The sequence below is a fragment of the Motacilla alba genome, chromosome 5, assembly GCF_015832195.1.
Source record: "Motacilla alba alba isolate MOTALB_02 chromosome 5, Motacilla_alba_V1.0_pri, whole genome shotgun sequence".
Classification (NCBI taxonomy): Eukaryota; Metazoa; Chordata; class Aves; order Passeriformes; family Motacillidae; genus Motacilla; species Motacilla alba.
The window spans coordinates 46,628,860-46,649,502 of NC_052020.1; the positions used below are offsets into that span (position 1 = coordinate 46,628,860).

The 20,643-nt window shown below is 42.8% G+C and overlaps 1 protein-coding gene across 5 annotated transcripts in view; it reads right to left on the minus strand.

Annotated features, from left to right (window-relative positions):
- Positions 1-20,643, minus strand: part of ITPK1 (inositol-tetrakisphosphate 1-kinase) — a 153,431-nt gene that overhangs the window by 71,042 nt on the left and 61,746 nt on the right. For all 5 annotated transcript variants that reach the window (XM_038137734.1, XM_038137735.1, XM_038137732.1 and 2 more), the window contains one exon: positions 773-898. In XM_038137734.1, the coding sequence (XP_037993662.1) occupies positions 773-898 (126 nt within the window). The remainder of the gene's footprint in view (positions 1-772; positions 899-20,643) is intronic.

Genomic DNA, 20,643 nt, shown 5'->3' on the forward strand with positions numbered 1-20,643 from the left:
TTTGCATATAATTCAACACAGAAAGGCCTGTGCTCTGCACCACTGGTTCCTGGTTACATGTTTTATTACTGTGGGAGCTTCCTGCATGCCACTGATGTGGCACAACTCAGACTCCTGCAGAAGCAAAAGCTTAGGGCCTTTCTTTATTGGAGAGAGGATATGATTCCAATGTCTGCTCACAGGGGCCCTACCCTCTATCTCATCCTCTGTCTTCCAAAATAAAAAAGTTTGGAAGGCACTGGGAGAGAATCTTTTAAGATACTTCTTGGGGAAAACAATTCTCTGTACCACTACATCCTCATATTTCTGACCTTCAACATAAACTTGAGGGGGAAAAAAATAAGATTTTCAGCACTAGAGGACAGAGTCACTCACAGTAATCCTGATGTTGCAGAAATTAGCATTCCAGGAACTGGGAAGACTAGACAGAACTGGGCCAAACTAATTCAGTGGCTTCTGTCATGGAGGGATGCACATAAAGTGATCTGCAAACAAGTTTCTCTTTGTGAGCAGCACTAATACTCTTGAAATTACATAAGAACATTTGGTGGGAAACCAGTTCTAACTAACCATACCGATACAAAAGAAAACCTTCCCAAGGTGCAAGTCCATTTTAAACTGACAAAACCACTTTTGTTGGGCTATCAGCAGTGAGGCAACAGTGTGCCAGACAGCTCTTTTTAAATAAACCCCTACAAACTGCACTGTAATCAGACTGAATTTGCTGCACCAAAACCATCCTTCTGCTTGAAATGCAGAAAGAACCACTTACCTGGAACCTGTGAACCAACTCCAGTGACTGGCTGTCATTCTGGTCTGCTTCAAGGATTACATCTGTCAGTTTATGTATGATCACATCCAAAGGGCCCTGATCTTCAATGGGTTTGGTGAGGTCAAGCTGAAGAAACCAGAGAGAAACATTTTATTAATATATGGGGGATCCAAGCTCTTGTCCCTGCCACCATACGAGGTGCTGCTGCCACACAGATGACATTTACTTTACACAGTGCCTTTGTTTTGGTATGTTATCCAAATCCCTGAGATTTTTACACATCACTGAATGTTAGAAAACTTTACTCAGACACTTATTTCTCAGCAGTGTAGCTCTAACTCCATGAAAAGCAGTGAAGTCATCAGCAAGTACCATCCATCCAAACATCTCTCTGTGCTTCTCCACCCTAAACCAACATAGGGCTCTTCAGCTCAGTTTCCTGGTATGTTCACACAGCTTCCTGGTACATTCACATACATGCAAAAGGAATGAGCTAACAAGGATTAACACCACTAAATACAAGAAAGGTCTGCTGTGCCCCCTGGGATTGCACAAAACAGCACCCCGGACAGGAATAAAGGTAACACAAAAGCAAGTGACTCAGGATCTGTGAAAATTCATCTGCTACTGAGACAGCTATTTAGCTGGTAAGAAGGGGTGCAGCTCCCAGACAACTCCCAATAGCAGACTTTGGCAGTTAGCTGGGTAGGAGACAAAGATTTGGGGTGAGGTGTGTGGAAAGTCAGATCCACACAGCACAGGAAGGCATGAAAACAGTGACAACAATGTTAGAGGACTTGGTCCCAGTACCAAAACGGGGTTCAAGAGCAGAGGAACCACCTGCACTGGAAAAGGATTGAGGAATTCTCTTTTGATGAAATATCAATGCAAAGAAGTTTACTGGACCTCTATGAGATGCATGAAAGAATCCTAGGAGAGCCGGCCAGTGTTACTGTGAGAGCCTGGATTTTCAGGATATCAATCAAAACTATGGAGATTCCAACTAAATCAGGCAAAAAAAATCTACCACAAGGGCAGTCTGGTTGCAGCAGAGTCCCACAGAGGTGGCAGGATCTCCATTTGTCAAAATTTTCAATACCTGACTAGGCAAAACCCTAAGCAACTTAGTCTAAATTTAATGCCAAATGTGCTTTGATGAAGATGATGTATTGCAGACCCCTAAGATGCTCATGTAACTTGATGATCCCATAAAGCTACTCACCAGATTTAACATTAGTTCAGTGTAAGTGCCAGAACTGGCTCATGTTCTAGCCAACACACCAGGCTGCTCACAGCACAAAAGCTGTGAGAGTCAATCAACCAGTTGTGAGATCTACTGCATCAATGACAACTTAACCTTGTAAATGCCAAACCAGGAACACCTTTGAGGGGAAAGATGGATGTGTGCTCACTAAAGTTAGCGTCTGATTTCACCTGCATGATCCTTTCTATTGCTGCTTTCTTTTTTATTCAACTTTGGTGAAGAAGGGTATGAGAGGCACAGGAGGGAGAGGAGTACTGGGCTGCTGTTGATGCCGTTTTCTGTCTCATTAGCTTGAGTTTTGTCCTACTAAAATTTCCCACCCTACAGAAATAGCCCTGCTTTGAATTAAGGAGTGAGTGTCTTAAAGAAGGTAAAGCTATAAGACAGGATGAAACCAAGAAAACAAAACCAGCAGAGATCTATCAGCCTTGTATTAATTTGCTAGTTGTTAACGTAACCAACCCATGGAGCTGAATTACTTTTCTTGTGTAGGCACTCTTATCTGGGCCAGGCTTCCCTGAGCAGAATAACTGAAGGTACCTATGACACAAAAGCAAATTGAAAGGCTGCCAGTTCCTCCCTCAGAGAGCACCCTTGCTTGCCCATTACTAGATTCTCCTACTACCAGTTATGGGTTGGGGCCCTTTGAAGTCCTTATGCAGATTCCAATACAACTGGAAAACACAGTGTGTGTCTCTCTCCCAAGGAGACAAACAGAGGCACTGCTTACAGGTGGGCAGCCACTCCCTACAAGCCAAGAGACCAGCAGGACAGACTTGGTGTGGATGCTCAGGGATGGGTAAGCTGTGGCCAGGTGAGGCAGTCCACATAAGGTCTGGCTGTCCTGACATATTTTCACTCTCACAAGTAGTGCAACACAAAGGCTAAGGGACAGCCTAAGTATCTGCAAAACGAAGGCAGAATGAAGTGAACTGCAGCTTGGCTAAAGAACACAGAAAGAGAAAATTAACTTCTTCAACCAAGTTCCAGAAAAATCAGTTAATATCCTTAAAAGAAATCTCAGATGACTATACTGCTGCTTCTGGTTTTTTTCCATCTGCCTATCACATCTGGAAGGAAACAGCAAAACAAAGGGTCCATTTAACAAGGTCAGAAAGTTCACGGTTGCCAAGGTACAAAATTCTGAATTAATCCATTTTCAGGACTTGCAGTTTGAAAGGCACTAAGAAGCAAGTAAGCATTTGAGATTGGTTACCCCTCTACATTCTTCCGAACTTTCAGCTCAATCTGCACAGAAACATTCAGAAAACAAGAACAGTCCTCCCTTTCAGCCTTGACCCAAGAATAGATGTAAGCCTTCAAGGCAAATCCAGGCATTTCCAGCGCAGTGTTTTCCACAAGCATAAGACATCTGGGCAAGATAACTTCTCCACAACAGTTGTGCCAGCTAAACACAACAGGTATATTTTGAGAACAAAACCAAATGCACGTACTTTGCACACTGGAAAGCATTAAAAAGGCTCCCCCCAACACTGTTTTGCTTCCCCCTCACCAGTAAAGCAATGTGAGAAACGACAGCGTGATAAAGTAGCTTCTCTGGAAGGAAGTTCAGTGACCACTTCAATTGCATCAAAAAGGACAGCAGGTACATTTTAGCCACAAAAACCTTCAAAATTTGATCCAGTATTTTGTGGATTGGAGGATCAAACCATTTGCAAGAATAAGTTCTCTGTGTTTAGAGCCACAGAGCTGCAGAAAGCAAATATTTCTGGGCTGTGTGGAATTTGGAAGAGATCCACCATCCTTTTATGCACTAAGAAAAAAAAGTAAAAGTAGATGGAAAAAAAAAGAATTGAGAAGGTAAAAATAAGCCTTTTCAAAGTGGAGAATCAGACCCAAAAAGAAGTCAGTGAAAGTAAAGTGCAAAATTTCTGATGGCCCTCTGCTGAGACAAACACTGAATTATTGTTTGTCATCAGCTGGAATTTGAGCCCTCCTACTTCCCTTCCCTTTCAGCATCTCTCTTTCCAAATGATCTTTGCATTTGACATGGTCACCCAAAGGTTTGTTATTGCAAAGAACCTACACCATAGCAACAGAAGTGAGAGAAAAGATTTATCAGCACCAGCTTGAAAAACCAGAGCTACATCTATGGTGCCTTTTCTTCTGTGAGGTAGGCTTTAGCCTGCAGCATACTCTGCTTGCCCTTCTTTATGCTAAAAAAACAATCCCAACCAGGTATTGGTTTCATGGCATTGCCACTTATCACCGAAACCCAGCAAAACTCGGGTGCAGGACATGGAAGAGAGTATCAACACTGTACACAGGAAATGGACAAGGCATATATTTGACAGGGATGGGTGCACTGTCTCTGGGTAAAAAACTGCCAGGATGGCCAGGCCCAGAGAGTGGTGGTGAATGCAGTTAAATCTGGTGGGCAACTGGTCACCCCTGGTGTTCACCAGGGCTCAGTACTGGTGCCAGTGTGCCAGTGCTGTTCAGTGTCATTACCAATGATCTGAACAAGGGCATCAAGGGAACCCTCAGAGAGTTTGCAATTCAAACCAAGCTGGCCAGGAGTGTTGATCTCCTGAAGAGCAGGAAGGCTCTGCAGGGTGACCTGGACAGGCTGGATCCATGGGCTGAGACCCAGCTGTATGAGGTCAACAAAGGTCAGGTGTCAAGTGCTGCACTGGGGTCACTCACAACAACCCCACACAACACAAAGGCTGGGGACAGAGTGGCTGGAAAGCTGCCTGGTGGAAAAGGACCTGGGGTGCCACCTGAGAGCAGCTGAACATGAGCTGCATGTGTCCAGGTGGCCAAGAAGGCCAATGGCATCCTGGCCTGGATCAGCAATGGTGTGGCCAGCAGGACCAGGGCAGGGATTGCCACCCTGCACCCAGCACTGCTGAGGTCACACCTCGAATCCTGTGTTCAACTCTGGGCGCCTCATGATAAAAAAGTCATTGAGGTATTGAAACATTTCCAGAGAAGGACAACAGAGCCGGGGAAGGGTCCAGAACATGGTTCTGATGAGGACTGGCTGAGGGGGGGTTTAGCCTGGAGAAAAGAAGCCTAAGGAGGGACCATATTGCACTTTACAACCACCTAAAAGGAGGCTGTTGCCAGGTGGGAGCTGGTCTCTTCTCCCAAGTAACAAGGCATGGGGAAATGTCCTAAAATTGCACTAGGGGATATTTAGATTGGATGCACTGAAAGAAGTCAATCATTAGAACAGGTTACCCCAGGAAGTGGCAGAGTCACCATCCCTGGAGGTGTTTAAAAGACATGTAAGCATGGCAAGTGGGGAGCTGGTTTATTGGTGGACTTGGCAGTGCTGGGCTAACAGCTGGACTTGATCCAACCTAAATGATTATATGGTTCGGTATGCCTTTCCTGGTCTTTCAAATCCATATATGGAAGAAACCAACCAGTAGATAAATGCTCTTATCATAGCTGGCTGCAGCCAGCCTGCCCACCTTTTAATAGAAGGATGGGCTGAAAGTTACAAAACACTGCAAGCTTAGAACTGACAGTCTCTCCCACAGGCTTCCCAGAGAATCCACTGGAGAGCAAGTTACAGGCACGCAGAGCTCTGTCTCTGCCCTCCTCTCCCCTATCCTCTTCCTCTGTCCTCCAGAAACACACAGCCAGCACATTATCCAAATCATTATGGAGAAGGGCAAAAAAATGTTTATTTCCATTAAGCATAATTTGTTTAAAGTTTTGGGGTTGTTTTTCTCCAGAACCCTGGCAATCCATCTGTATTGCAGGGACAGGGCGAGTGCCTGGCAGAGTGCCATGGCTCTCCACTGGTCCCAACTGCAATCCCACACAAATGCATTTCTGGAAGCTGTGTTTAAAAATAAAACTATGTCCAAGTGGAGAAAATCTGGATTTGTTCACTCAGGGGAAAACAACCAAGCCAAAGAACTACAAATGCTGGATTTAGGAAAAAGAAATATAATTTATAATAAAGATTAAAAATAGTTGTGTATTTTTTGTTTTATTCAGTGTTTCCAGTCCATGGTATAATCAGCTGTATTTCAGAATCTGCGTGATTAGGATTTGTGACTTTGAATTTTTTTTTTAAAGCTCTTCTTCCAAAATAGTTTTTGGATTAGCATTCATATGAAATGAAGCTTTAATACCAACCTGTTCTAATATCTGAACCAGAGAGTAATGTCCACTGCTATATCCCTGAGCAATGTAGAGTCTATGCTTCTATTTATCCTCACTTCTCTCTTACTATATTTGCATTAAAAATAAGGACCCATACAGCTATTCTTTGCTCCCATTCTCCAATCCACTAACAAACTCCACTCACCAGGATGCTGCTCTAAGTTCTTGCTATGTTTTCATTTGATATGCTGCTAGGACAGGAGTGTTCTAGGATGTGCATCCTTAGAACAGGAGTGCACATCCCTTCACAGCAGCCTGTCATGCTGCAGGTAGAAAATGTTCATGAAACTTTCAGCCAAAGGAGGTAAATGAAGGCAGAAGGTGAATCAGAAATCTAAGCTTTCTCAATAGGCAGTTAGCATCAAATCATCAGACATTAGCTTAATAAAATGCCACAGAAGGGAAAGAATCCATTCAATTTTCTGGTTGGTTCAACCGGTCAATGCTCTGCTACACATTTCACCAATCACAGTCCAAAAGTCCCTCTGTGGTAATCTAACCACTCTCCTCCCTGTGAACTGGGCATACAACTTCAGCCTGACCTGACTTCTTTGCTCCTTAATTATTCTTGTATACGGAAATTTCTACACAAATCTACTGTATTCTGCTATTGAAATACTCAAGTATGGCTGTATTGGTCCCAAGACATGTGGTGTTTATTTCAATCTTAATTGAAATTCAACTTCTTAAACTCCACTGCATGAAAACCTTCAGGATTTTCGCCCTCATCTTCCACTCCTGAGGCTATTTTCTACTCTGTATTTTCATCACATACATTTATATCAAAAGGCTTGTAAAATAAAGCTTTTCAAATTCTTCTCCCAACCCCAGCCCCAGTGTTTACCCGTGCTGTGCATCAATACTGAGCAAGCCTAAATGAAAAAAAGTCACAAGCTCAGATGAGAAAGCCAGGTCTTCACAAAGCTGCACTCTGACAGCTGATCTATTGGTGGACACTGTTCTCTCCCAAAAACCTTGAATAAAGCATCTAAAAATATCTTAAGCCCTTTGGAGAGGGAAGGGAAGCAGCAAAAATCAATTCTGTCAAGTTCACTGTTTCACCCCACTGTAAAAAGTAAACAAATACATAGATGATATTCTAATTACAGGTGAGAATGTGCTTGCTTTTGAAAGAAAGTGGGAAAATTTCCTGAATGAAGTCAGGAAAACAGTTGTGCAAGCCCATCTATACATGTAAGACCTACTTGTGCACAGCAAAAGAAAAGAATGTCACAGAAACCTTACTGCTCTTGGGACAAACCAAGGGAAATCCATAAGAACAAATAAGACCAGCACATGCTTTTTTCATGAATTAAATCCTTCAGGAGCAGTCCACTCCCGTGCTGTCCCTTCAGGGACTATACACTTAAAAAAGCAGCTGTCAGGTCTGTGCAGCACAGAACTGACACAAATGACTCTCCGCCAAAGCATGGAAGGTAACGAAGTATATATCACTAAACATTTCCTCACCAGGAAAGACATCACGCTACCTGGCATTTTCAGTGGTATACATGCTCCCGTAGTTCCTAAAATATCCATGTATTGTAACTAAATAAATATTTGTGTATTTAGGAGATTGTCTCCTCATCTCTCTTTCTGGGAAAAAAAAAGTTATCTGGGCTTTCATCATGCCCAGATAGTGCAAAAGTATTCAGCACTTGCTGCTGGTGCTAATGAGGCCAAAGGATCCCAAAGGGGAACATGAACTCCCCCAGGCAACAAACACCAGCTCTGTCCCATTGCAAAGAGCAAACAAAGGCTGTAAAGAAAGAGCAAAAAGTACACCAAGAGGTGCTGGTTTGTCTCTCTACGCCGCCCTTGCCCAGCAGTAACCTGCACATCCTGTTGCAGCAGTGGCAATCTGAGAAAGGAAATCCGCTGTGGTGAGGAGACCTCCCCCTCACATGAGGAGAGGAGAGGGCACCGCAGCAGCACCGGTACCAGCCACCCCCTCCCATGGGAACTCTTCCCCAGGCAGGAAGGAAACACCTTGAAAATACCCTACACCTTCCTCCTGCTCTTTCTGAAATCACGTAAGTTGGAGACTGACCAAAGAGCTCACCCTTCTACCGCTGCAGGACACTAGAGGTTATCTGCTGCTCTTCTGCCCAGCTGAGTTTAATAGAACCACCAAAGAGAAGGAAAGCGTGTCCCACACTGTGATACGTCATGCACACTCTCAGGCAAATATCACTGACATCCCAGGCATCAAGACATGCCTAAAGGTGAGCAGCAGCGTAACACAGCCTATGAAGCTGGGTTTCCATTTTCACAAGTGTTGAAACTTTAACACCAGAGAAGATTCTGGGTTTAAGAGATGATTTCTTTGTGTTCTCTTGCATTCTTGCGTTTACTTTGCATTCTGCTCGGCACAAGTTGCCACAGAGTATGTGTGAGCTGCACAGTTTCAGGAGTTGCACACAGCTGCTCCCCTGGAAGCTCGGCACCATGTCTGAAACATTTGGAAGTTCTCACTTCTAGCTGTATTCTAGATTAACTGAAGGAAAAGGAAGCTCATAGGGGTTTTTCATACTACATATACTTACATACACAGACACCATTTATGGATCACTTACCCTACTACTACTACACAGACTGACTAGTTCTTGTACATTCAAGGCTTGTCCCCAAGTAATGCAATCCCCCAAGACCTTGGTGAGCATCACCTTCTCACAGCCTCCTCTGCTCTCTCCCACAAAAGCAAAGAGTGAGCCAGCAGTGCTCTTGCCTGAGCAGTAACACTGAAATAAGTTACTGCACCCCAGTTACTCAAACCTCTCCCACTGCTTCCCTGATTTCCCTCCTTACGCCTCTGACCCTGGTATAGAGGGTCAGTGGTATATTTCCACTTAGCATCATCCTCCTGTTAGCACTAAGTTTTGCCCCTTTGCTTCTTTAAAAGCAAGACAAGAAATCCCATGTTTGGGCTTTGGCTAAAGTTCTTCACAGAAACCACTGTCAGCCTTTCTGTTTTACCCAGGACTGGAATATTGTTACAAGAACTTTCTTTTAGACTTAGAGCCTAACATACACACAAAAATAAATTCTACCAATTAAAGTTTAACAGCTTGGTTTACGACCTGTACAATACCTTGGCAGCTGCAGAAAGTTCTTTCCAGAACTTGCCAAGATGTGGGAATGGCTGTTTCTGAGCATGACATTAAACTGAGAGCTCGTGTCCCACTAGGAGTGGACTGCAGTGAGCAGGTTTTTGTAGGCAAGTGGTTAAGCAGCTCAGTCTTACTCAGGGATGGTTTGAAAGGCAATTGCTGATTTTCAGCAATGCAGGAGAAATAATCAATGTTACCCAAATCCAGAAAAGCCTCTTGCCAAGGGTGTCTCCTGAGGTCACCAAGGCTCCTGTGGATTAAGAAGGGCAGCAGAACAAATCCACAGATTAAGCAGAGGAGAAAAGTTGAACAGAAAATGTGTGACATGGGAGGATTAGTGCTCCAAAGAATGAAAGCAAGTTATAGAAAAACAAGAACACAGGAGAATGGGCATTCAGCAAAACCTGCCTTGCTTCACTTCCTGGAACTGTCAAAAAGACAGCGTTCAGTGCGCCGGATTAAAATGCTATAGAGGAAATCTCAGTAGTGGAAGGTAAGGGGAAATTACTACGTGGTTCACAAAATCTCTTGCTTGCATCTGGAATGCATAAATCAGACCCAGAAACCCTTCTTTTTACTTTACATGGCAGAATTTTAATGGTTTTTTGAGTGAGCTGGGTCAGCTGCAGCCCAGTTATTGAACTGACAGCTCAATCAACCCTGCAGGAGAGCAGAAAGCAGAGGAGGAGTGGAATGGAGACACTATGCATGCAGAACATCCCAGCTAATCTAGAATACAGGAACAGCGCAGCACCACAGCCAGTACAGCCCAGGTAAGCAGAGGGAGAGGAACAACAGTGGTGAACCTTTACTTTAATGTTTTCAACCTGAATTATATCACCATACATGGAATCAAAACATCAAGACTTTACAGTACTACAAATACTTTTGGTTTTTTAATAACTACTGGATACAGACAATGTTAAGAATGAAGGAAGCATATTCTGAAAGCTTCTCTTGAAGTCACACAAACCTAGACTGCGTAACTTCCTTCCTTTTGATCGTGGGATTAGATAAGTAGAAAAGCTGATACATAAGAAACATCCCCAGAAAGCCTGGCTACTACCCTTTATCCTAAGGGCTGACAAAGCTCAGCGCTGGACTTACACCACACAGATCAGGCTCAGCTTTTGGATAATTCTTCAGCAGCACCTGTCAAACATCAAGAGCAGTCAGAGCTCCTGTGTGTGCAGCTGTACTTCCCATGAAATTGCCAATGTCTCTGCTGTAATTCTCCCTTCAACAAAGCTTCCCATCTGGCATAGCCAGGCTGCCAGAACCCTCTTCATTTCTGTTAGCTACTAGCCCCAGAGAGCTGTATTTCTAGGTGCATTTCCTTTTCTCGAGAGACTCTGGATGAGACCAAGCTGTAAGCAAAAGTAAGTAGCACCCAAAGTACATTTAAACCAGTCTGCTCATCACTTTGTTGAATTTATGTGCTCTTTATTGTGTACTAGGAAATTTAAACACATGTGGAGGGAGCAATAGCTGTCCAAGTAGAAAGCTTTTATGCTCTTTATTCACCCCTGCCTAAACTAATTAGGATCCCTTCTGAAAAGCAACCAAAATTAAAGCATACTTCTCTTAAAAAAAAAATCCTCCTTCATCCAAACACATTTTTACAGTGCTGCCTGTGACCACTGGATAGCTAGCAATGCTTGTGCAACTGCAAATGATACAAGAGGAAGAGGAGGGAGAAGTACACTGGAATAAGACAGGAAAGAAACACAAAAGCTTTAGAAGACTTAGCCTAAAGGGAAAATAAAAACAAATAAGGTTGCTCTTAAACATAGCGAAAGCCATGCTTAGACTGACCTATATCATATCCCTGCTGCATGAGCAGAAATCAGAAGAGAGATCATGAAGAGATTGAAGAAACTGTGGCATTCCCTTCCATTCTGTTCCAGCAAGTAGTATTTATGGAAGAATGAAGTTGCCTTTCAATTACAAAGCCTTACTTCAGCTTGAAACCACTGCTCCCAGTGAGACAACATGATGAAACCATCCCTTCCAAGGGTGAATTTGAAGGCATTTGAAATGGTCTGAAATGAACACAGCTGCAAAGGTGGAACAGCTCATCATTTCTCAAATGGAGGAAGAAGGGCATAGGTGGAGATTACAATCATCCCTCACTGGTGCTGCGCTGCTAGAAGGTATCTGAGAAAGGAGCAGAAAATTAAGTCAGGAGAAGGTGGCTGGGACACAGGCAATGCTCTAACTGCAGCCTCATTTGGTCTGGCTCATTACATCAGCAAATACCCTGGCACAGAGGCAGTGGCCAAGTTTGTTTTGTAACAACTGCAAAACAGATTTGCTTTTTACTTTCTGCTATGTCTGATGAAGTCTTCACAAGTGGTCCATGGCTCAGCCACACACCAGACATTTGTTCCCACTCAGGTGAACAGTATTCCAATGCAGCACCTGCCCAACACATACGGAGACCAATAGCCCAGGCAGAACATTTTAAGTAAAATTCCTTTTAAACAAGATTGATAAAAGGTCTTGCTTTTGCTGTGCTGAGATTGTCTGACAATCCTTCTGAGGCTATAGCCCAGCTATTCTGAAGCAGGAAAACTAACATAAAATTTAGTAATATAAAGAATACTACCTCAAGCTGTGTTAGTTTAAATTACAGGATAAAATGGTATACAATTCAAGCAGATTTATGACTACAGGATGGCAAATGTACAAAGAACGTAATTAGTAAAGACTGCTGAGTTGTGAAAAGCTCCAGGATTTGATAATAAAGGATGCCTAGCATTTTTTGCCAGCATGCCAAAAAGCAAAACATATTTTGGCAATACTCAAAAAAGAAGAAAGATTGGGATCTCTGTGTAGCCAGGGTAGGGTTAATATTAAAGATAATATAGAAATAGCCACAAATTTTACACAAATGTTTGGCTTCAGCTTTCAACAAGAATAAAGAGGCTGGTCATGGGGGCAAGGCAAGTTGGTGAACAAAGATGGATATAGATACATCTATGGGTACCAGCAGCCAAAGCCAGAACTCATGGAGTGAGATTCACAGGAGCCAATAACTACATTAATTTCAGGCTTCTTCCTGCAGTCAGACAGAAATGAATGAACACCTAGACATTTCAAATTCATTTAGCCTGTCTTGCTTTCATGTTCTAGAATAAGAGGAATCACACTCGAAATATGCCTGATCAGAAGGAGCCCAGTGGAGTGGCACAGATGTCAGATGACTCTTCAGCGTTTAATTGTGCTGAGGTGAAGGGAAACTGCCTTTCCCATACTGTATACTTAAAAAATACAAAAAATAAAAAAAAACAAAAAAACCCCAAAAAAACAAAGAACCAAAAAAAACCACCCCACCACCCCTCCCCCCATATCTAAAAAACAAAATTAAAATTCAATTAAACAAAACATTATATTTTTTTTCTCCAGTAAAGCATGAAGGGAGGTGGAACTGGAAAAGACAAGGACCTGTAGAAGCAGAGGAAGGTGAATGAAGGGTTAAATAAAAGGGAAGCTGACAATGGCTTGCATGCTGAAAACAGCAGTGGCAAACCAGAGAGGCTGTGCCAGTGGCATTCCTCAGGCACTGGTTTTCTGATAATTTTATTTAATATCTTCATTAGTGGTCTTAGCACAGTAAGTAGATTACTGATAGACCTTAATATCTGCACAGTGTAACTGGCTCCACCACTTAGCAGTATCATGCAGAAGGGAGAATCAAAAATAGAACACTGAGTAAACACAAAATGAAAATTATGATGATGACATGACAAAAATTACCTCAGTTTCTCCAGGATTAGGGTATTTCACCTGAGGTTTTTAAGAGTTAAACTACTGAAAAAGGCACTACTGAGAGCCTTATTGAACAGCTTCATCCAGTTCAGTCATTCATGACTAGAAGTAGAAAACCAAAATGACAAGAAGGCTTAAGAATTCAACTAAACTTTTTAAGTTACAGGCTCAAAAACATAAAAAATCCTTCTACACATTCCATGGCCACAGATCCTTATAAACTACGAATAGGAGTATTTGGCCTAATGCAGATTCTTTGAGTGTTAACCACTTTCTGGCAAGAAATAGCTTACCTTAATCATAAATACTGTAGCTGTACTGGAATAGTAACTGATTTGATGTTATAAATGGGCATTCTGGGGTGTAAAGCACAAACTGAAATCTGCTACCCAGGAACACATTTGTTCCTACAGTTCCCTAAATATTCTCAGAGGAGCAAAAGAACTAGGAGGTATAGCAATGGAGATCAAACAAAAGAATCTCAGGTTTCAGATTATTCAAACTTGCATTCCACTTTACAAACAGAGCACTAAGTGAGCACCACAGAGGCCAAGATTTAAAAAAGGACCATCAGAAACATCCCTCAGGAAGAAGCAGGCAAAGCAGCACTTTGTCATTGACCTGTAAATCAAGTCTGGCACTCTCCCTAGTTCTGGTGTCTTCCCTCGTGCACTTGACTGACAAGCCATCCTCACCAGATGGAGAAGGAACCTGCAGCTCTGCCCTTGGCAAGGCAGCCAGGCCACGCCGGACTTCTGCAAGGATCCTGCAGATACCCTGTCTCACTGAGATGGCTGGCTGATTTACAGGAATATCAGTGTCACAAAAGTAGTCAAAACTTCATTTTATTTGGTTAATAACAGTTTCAGATTTTGTCTCACAAGCCAACCATCTGACTGTTGGGGCTTTAAAATTACATAACCCACCCCTCACTACTCATTTTCTTTTCCTTTTTGCTGTTTGAACAGGAAAATTACTTCCTGTTCAGGGAAGCCAGTGAATGCTGGGGTAATTAAATGAGCTAGAAAAAGAACAGCTAAAATTGCATTTTTTTATTTCCCACTCAACTCTGTTTACAGGAATGTCAAGCCTTCCTGTCACAGCAACAGGTAAAACATCCAAAGAAAATGTTGGTATTCCTTCCACAGACACCAAATCCCATCTTCACTATTCATACTCATTTTAACAGGCAAAGATGGGAAGGGGGTAAAACGGGTTAAAATACAAGGACACAGCTAGAGTGTGAAAAGCCTGTCTCTGTGTAGCTTACAACCACAGGACAGAGAGTGCCAAACACACTCCTAGATCTCATGCTATAACCTAGTTTTCAACCATGTTTGAACACTCTCTGCCTGAGCTCTGATTTCAAGGCACTTGTCTTGACTGTCACTCAGCTGTCTGTCAAGACACCCTCTGCTGCTTCTCATGCATCAGCACAGATGATGCTTCATTTGCTCCCTTTCCTTGGGCAGTCTTTTGCATGAGGGTAACTCCAAACTCTTTCCAAATTTCACCATGGCATCTCTTCTCTGCTGCTTTCACATGGGCCAAACCCATTCTGTCAACTGCCGGAGAGGGCTGGTCCCAGCTCCTGTCTGTCCCAGACCCCCATGCAGCAGACATTGCCAGCAGCCTCTGACACTTTGTTCTTTCTCCCCTCAGCTGTGTTTTTCATTGTAACTGGACCTCACAATTCTAGTTTTGCTTTTCTACCTCTGGCTCTTACCTCAGCCTCTGCTTTTGCTCCTGTCTCTGCTAGCTCTTTGAGCTCCCCTCTTACATCAATCTCTGTGAATGCGAACACCAAACTACTGGGGCTGCTATTTAGAAGTCATCATCAATCCTCTCAAACTCTCAAACTCTCTACTTCTTGCATTCCAGACCTTCCAGATTCCCCGTACTTCTCACTACATCACCCTTCTTTTGGATCAGAGGGAAGTCCTCCCCCATTCATCTTCAAAATTCTTGAGTTTATTCTCTCCTACCTCTCACTGACCCACAAAGCCAACTTCCACAGGCTGCTTCAAAAATCCAACCAGTGCCTTAGCATTTTCTTGCATCCTGCTGCTTCCACTGCAGAAAAGCTTGAAGCTTGCCATAAACATATACACAGCTCTGTCACTGCTTGACTTCATATCCCTTTTTCCAATTCCTGCTTTGCTGGAGTGACATAAAGTCACTTCTAAAACAGCCAAATGCTCAGAAATCTTCTGCCTTTTTCCCAAAGGTCTACTTGACTCCATCTACCAGCTTGAACACAATCTAGATTTAGAGAAGCAAGGGTATGGGTGTGACACTGCCCCTAAACATGGCTACACAGCTTTGAGCAAGGACACTTTGAACTTCTAAGGGCAGAACAACATGCACAGAGGCATCTCAGCTGAACTTAGAGCCTTGACCACAGAGAAAGATTTTCACAAAAAAAAAAGATAAGTATAATATACACATTTATATATGGTAAACACATTTATATATTTTCTTTTACATATATATTCCTACCTTTTTAAAAGCCCTTGATGGAGAAGATCTACATACACATGTTCTTCCTTCCTTTTGCTTCTAGCTAGGTAATTTTCACTTAGGAAATGGCAGAGAAAAAACCACTACATTGCCACTCTGAACCATCTTCAGAAACCAAGAACTTATGTTGAGCTTCTGCACATTTCCCTGTAGTCATCTGTCACCACTGGAGTGGTGACATTTCAGGGTGAAAAGGGGGCTTGAAACCACAACATTACATTTCAGTGACATCACTTGATAATCAGAAACAACATCTGACATTAGTCCTTAAAACTATGACATGAACACAAACTCTTTCCTTTGTTCCACTTGGGAGCACCTCAGCATAACCAGTCAACTTCATGTTCTCTGAGCAGGAAAAACTAAAATCACATATCATGGCTGGCATGGCTTTTATACCCAGAAGTTTTCACATTCAATTGGCAAAAAGGGCCTATTTGCTGACAAAACCCACGCAGGTCCTGAGTGTTTGGTCTTTGCTCTTAGCCTAAGGAAAGTATGTTTAAACCTCTTGGGCACAAGCACACTTGAAACTTTAAGGATAAATCTGTATTTCCAATGAAACCCCCTTTCCTTACTGAAAACAAAAGATGTGAACAAACTTTCCATTTTAATTTATGGCATTAGTCACATAAGAATCATCTTCACATAACTTCAGGGAAAACTTCTATGTAATGAGGCTTTTAATGGACCATGCTGAAAAATAGAGCCAAATTTTCCCTCTGTGCATCACCTGACTTATTGTACTTGCTCAACCCACTGGAACTGAAAAGCTGACTTTAAAACCTCAGACAACTGGCAAAAAAAGTTCCTGCAGATTAAGCTCATCCTGCACATCACAGCTGAGTGAAAAAACTATTTCCCAGCAGGAGCTGGTAAGGCAATTTCCAAAGGCTGCTCCCTTTAAGCTGTGTTGCAATGTGAGTACAGATACCTTCAGTGGTGGACCCCCAGCAGAAGGCAGGTGATCCAGAGCTGTCCAGTTCCCTATTCTGACCTTACCAGAGACATTAAAGTGTTTCTGACCATATTTCCCTCTCCACTTTACATCTTTCTGCAAGCCTCCTGTATTTCCCTCCATCCCTGGCAGCTGAGGATGACTGCTGAACTGGCATCTCCCTCCTCTCCAGCCAGTTCCTGTCAGCTCAGTCAGGCCACCACACTCCTTGCCAGCAGCCCCCAGGGCCATCCCTCACTGCTGTTTACAGACAGGAAAGAGAAGGTGTTTGACTCAGCTGGCCCTGCTAGGAGGAAATAATCAACTTATCTGAGCTGGAGCAGGAGATGTTGGAGAGCTATGAATCAGAAAGCTGCTCATTTAGTGTGTAGTAAATGGCACCTTACTATTATTTCTCCCTATTTCTCCCTATTTGCATGGGAACAAGAGGCAGGGTGTTGAGGTAATGTAGGGAAAGGCAGAGATCTTTACATAAAACCAGAGCTAAACCTTCCTGGTGCCTCCTGCACAACTGCAGCCACGTGCAGTGAGTGTCTAATGCATACAAGAACTGCGGTGCACTGAAAGCACAACTGCTGGCAAACAGGAAGCACTGCAAGATCTCCATGCATGCCCTGAAGTGCTGAACTCCAAGCCAAGTCCTCAGAAAAACAGACTGAAAAACAGAGGCATCCTCCATGCCAGCTTCCTACTGACCCACAGCTGTGGGACCAGTTTGGGTCTGGACGTAGGCCCTGGGGAGCGCGCACCAGCGCTGACATTCAAGGATTTTTAGTTCTTCACAGCAGCTTTTCAGGAGAAAAATACAAAGATTATAGCTGGAACTGCAATGCTTTAACTAAAATACAACAAGCTGTCCTCCAAGGCATCAGGCTCACCTTAAGATGGCTGGTTTCTGTCCCTTTACTACCAGCATTACCTTAATAATCTTTAGCAGACTCCTTTCCTTTAAGCTGGAGTGTCTGTTGTGCTCTCACCTGGAAGTTCATCATCTAGGAGGTCACTTCAGCCCTTATTTCCTCCATTGTGCATTTTCATCATTAGCCCATTTTACTCTGTCTTTAAAAACTGGATCAGGACATCAGAGACATGCTTATGAACCTACAGCAGCTGTGAGTCTTACAAGAACAGAACTGACACCCAGGTTCTTTTATTATACCTCAACTTGTTGAGCTTTTCAGGTCTCAGCAACATCAGCTGAAGTCAGGGATCCTTGTAGCTCTGTGTTTAGCACAGCTTCTTTATTCTACTTTTGCAACTAGCCAGGTTCAGAGTCTGTTACTACTTCCCAACTTCAGTGCAATATTGTAAGCTTTGACCAGCTCCCAAGGCATGCTGAAGTCTCTGGAGCTGCTTCTCTGTGAAAAAGTTCCCTGAAGTTCCTAGAGCTACCAAATATTCTTTCTTTTGCAAGAGAGCAAGAACTGATCTCTGAACAAGACTCTTTAGGACAGTCACTGGTTGTGCTGGGTTTGGCACGGATAGAATTAATTTTCTTCTCAGCAGCAGCCTGTGTTTTCAACTGGTGACAAAAGCAGTGTTGATAACACCCCCAATGCTGCAGTTATTGCTGAACAGGGCTTGCACACTGCTCAGGCTCAGCAGAGGTATCTGCTTCTAAAGCTGCTCCTGCAGCCTGTGGATATGGGTGGGCAAGAGCCTAGGAGGGGACACCTGGGAGATCTGAGCCCTCCTTAGTGAGCAGGGACTGGCTGGGATCTTAGCTGCCCCCTGGGGTCAACCCTCCACCTGGATAAACCAAAATACTGGTTTACAAAGTATCTTTGAAATTTGAGCTCAAGCTGCTGCTAAGTTAAGATTTAAAATCATGTGATAAGGTTAACATTAGAAGTGAAAAATACATTTTAGAACATCTGGCAGGCATAGACCTGGCATTTCTGTTGTTCAGGTGAATGTCCAAGGCCTTTTAAATATCCCTTTCCCATCTCTAAACACACATAAGCAGATATGCTTTTAAGATGAAGAGATGGACAAAGAAAAGTTGTAGCTACATTTAACATACTAACATTTAACATATTAATGTAATGTGACATCTTCAGTTGTGCAATTTAAAAGAAGGAAAGTCATTTCACTATCAGTGGAGCTTGAGTTTTCACATTACATTTTTCACCCCATTCCATTTTTTTTTCTTTACTGATTTCAGCTGTTCCAAGCTTTTCACATCCTTCAAGAATTATTTAAAATATGCTGACAGAACATGCCCTTTTCAACACTGGCACAGAAACAATCTCCCTAATGTACAGATAAGAAGATGACCAAGATGCATTCCCAGTTCCCTGAGAAAATTAGTGGACAGTCTGCTAATCACTCTTAGCTAGGCCATGTCATTACTTATGGGTACGATTGCTAAATGAGGCCTGGCTGAGGAGAAGACAGGAACATGCTCACCTTAAATGAGAGCTACTCATGCAGCCTTCCAGAACATAAAGGGACGCTACCAGGGGGATGGAAAGGGACTTCTTATATGGATATGGAGTGACAACACAAAAGGGAATGGCTTCAAAGTGAAAGAGAGCAGGTTTAGATTGGATGTTAGGAAAGAATTTTTCACTGTAAGGGTGGTGAGGCACTGGAAGAAGTTGCCAGTGAGGTTAGGGATGCCGCATCCCTGGAAGTGTTCAAGGCCAGGTTGGATGGAGCTTTGGGCAACCTGATCTAGTGGAAGGGGTCCCTGCCTATGGCAGGGGGATTGGAGCAAGATGATCTTCAAGGTCTCTTCCAACCCAAACCACTGTATGATTCTATGAAGCCTTTCGGCTTTCCAAGGAAGGGAGTTATACAAGTATATGTGTGGGATAACCATCCCTCAGCAGAGGATCGGTCCAGTGAAGCCACCTGCTATTCAGAGAGTAACAGAGGCATCACAGCTGCAATTTTGTTTAAATCATCAAAGAAAATGAGCACTGCAGACACAGGTTAAGGGTAGACAATAAAAACAGAGAAGTAATCTGATTTTGATGAGGGTGTGTTTATTCTGAAACAAATATCGATAGGCATATATAAAAGTCTGGCTGTGTTGTTTATTCGCATTCTTCTCAGTGACATTTGAGTGTAATAATTTACTCAGAATTGATAACATTTCTCTTCCGAGTAAGACATTTTAACAAAGGACAACAATCACCTCCAAAATTTGTATGAAAAACTGAACATTTTCCTCACAATTATTATTAAACCTCAATCTCAAAGTGTATTTTCTCAGGTTACTAAGGAGCTCATCAGGCTGGGCTGTTTCCCTTTACTAAGCCCAGGTAACTAAACTTCCCTCCTGAGGAGGAGGGAAGTGTGGGGAGATGGAGAAGGAAAGGCTCAAAATAAACCAGTGTTATTCAAACACTGCTAGCTCCAAAATAAAACACAACAATACTGACCAAGTGGAGACACAGAAGACCTGGCATGGCTCCAGAACACAATAACCATTTGTCTTCTTTGCCAGAGGCAAGCAGCAGCTGGGGATGCCACTGGGGGGGATAAATAGCACCATGCTACAACTGAAGGATTACTCCCAGGAGCAGTGCAATACATAAGAATAAAAGATGACAAGTTAGATGAATGCTCTTTGAGAACCTTTTCAAAAAGGACTAACTGTTCTTTAGGAGAAGCAGGAAAATTAAAGACATGCAAAAAATGCCAAGATAGTTTTGCCAAATTCACTTGATTATAAAAATTAATCAACATGCAGAAGGGTTCACCTGAACCAGACTGAAATACTGCTAGGAAACCCTGGCACAGGTAGATCTTGAACCAAGGGAAATTTTGTGAAAGTATAGTACTTTCCTAAGATAAGTGGGAACCCTTTGAAGTACTCCTCAGATTTTGGAGGATTGTTACACCCAGCACAATGGAAACTTCCGAGTGGCAGAAAATTTTTTGAGAGTTTCATAAAATAGCAGGGAAAGGAAGCAGAAAACCAGCAACCAGTTGGTATTTGTGTACTCATTTATTTATTTATTTATTTATTTACTGGCAAAATGTGCTTTAAAATTAAAGTTATAATACTACCTGCAAGCCTGTTCCACATCAAAATCACCTTTTGGGGAAAGGTATAAGACTGGAATCAAACCAGAAGATTCCTCGCAATGCT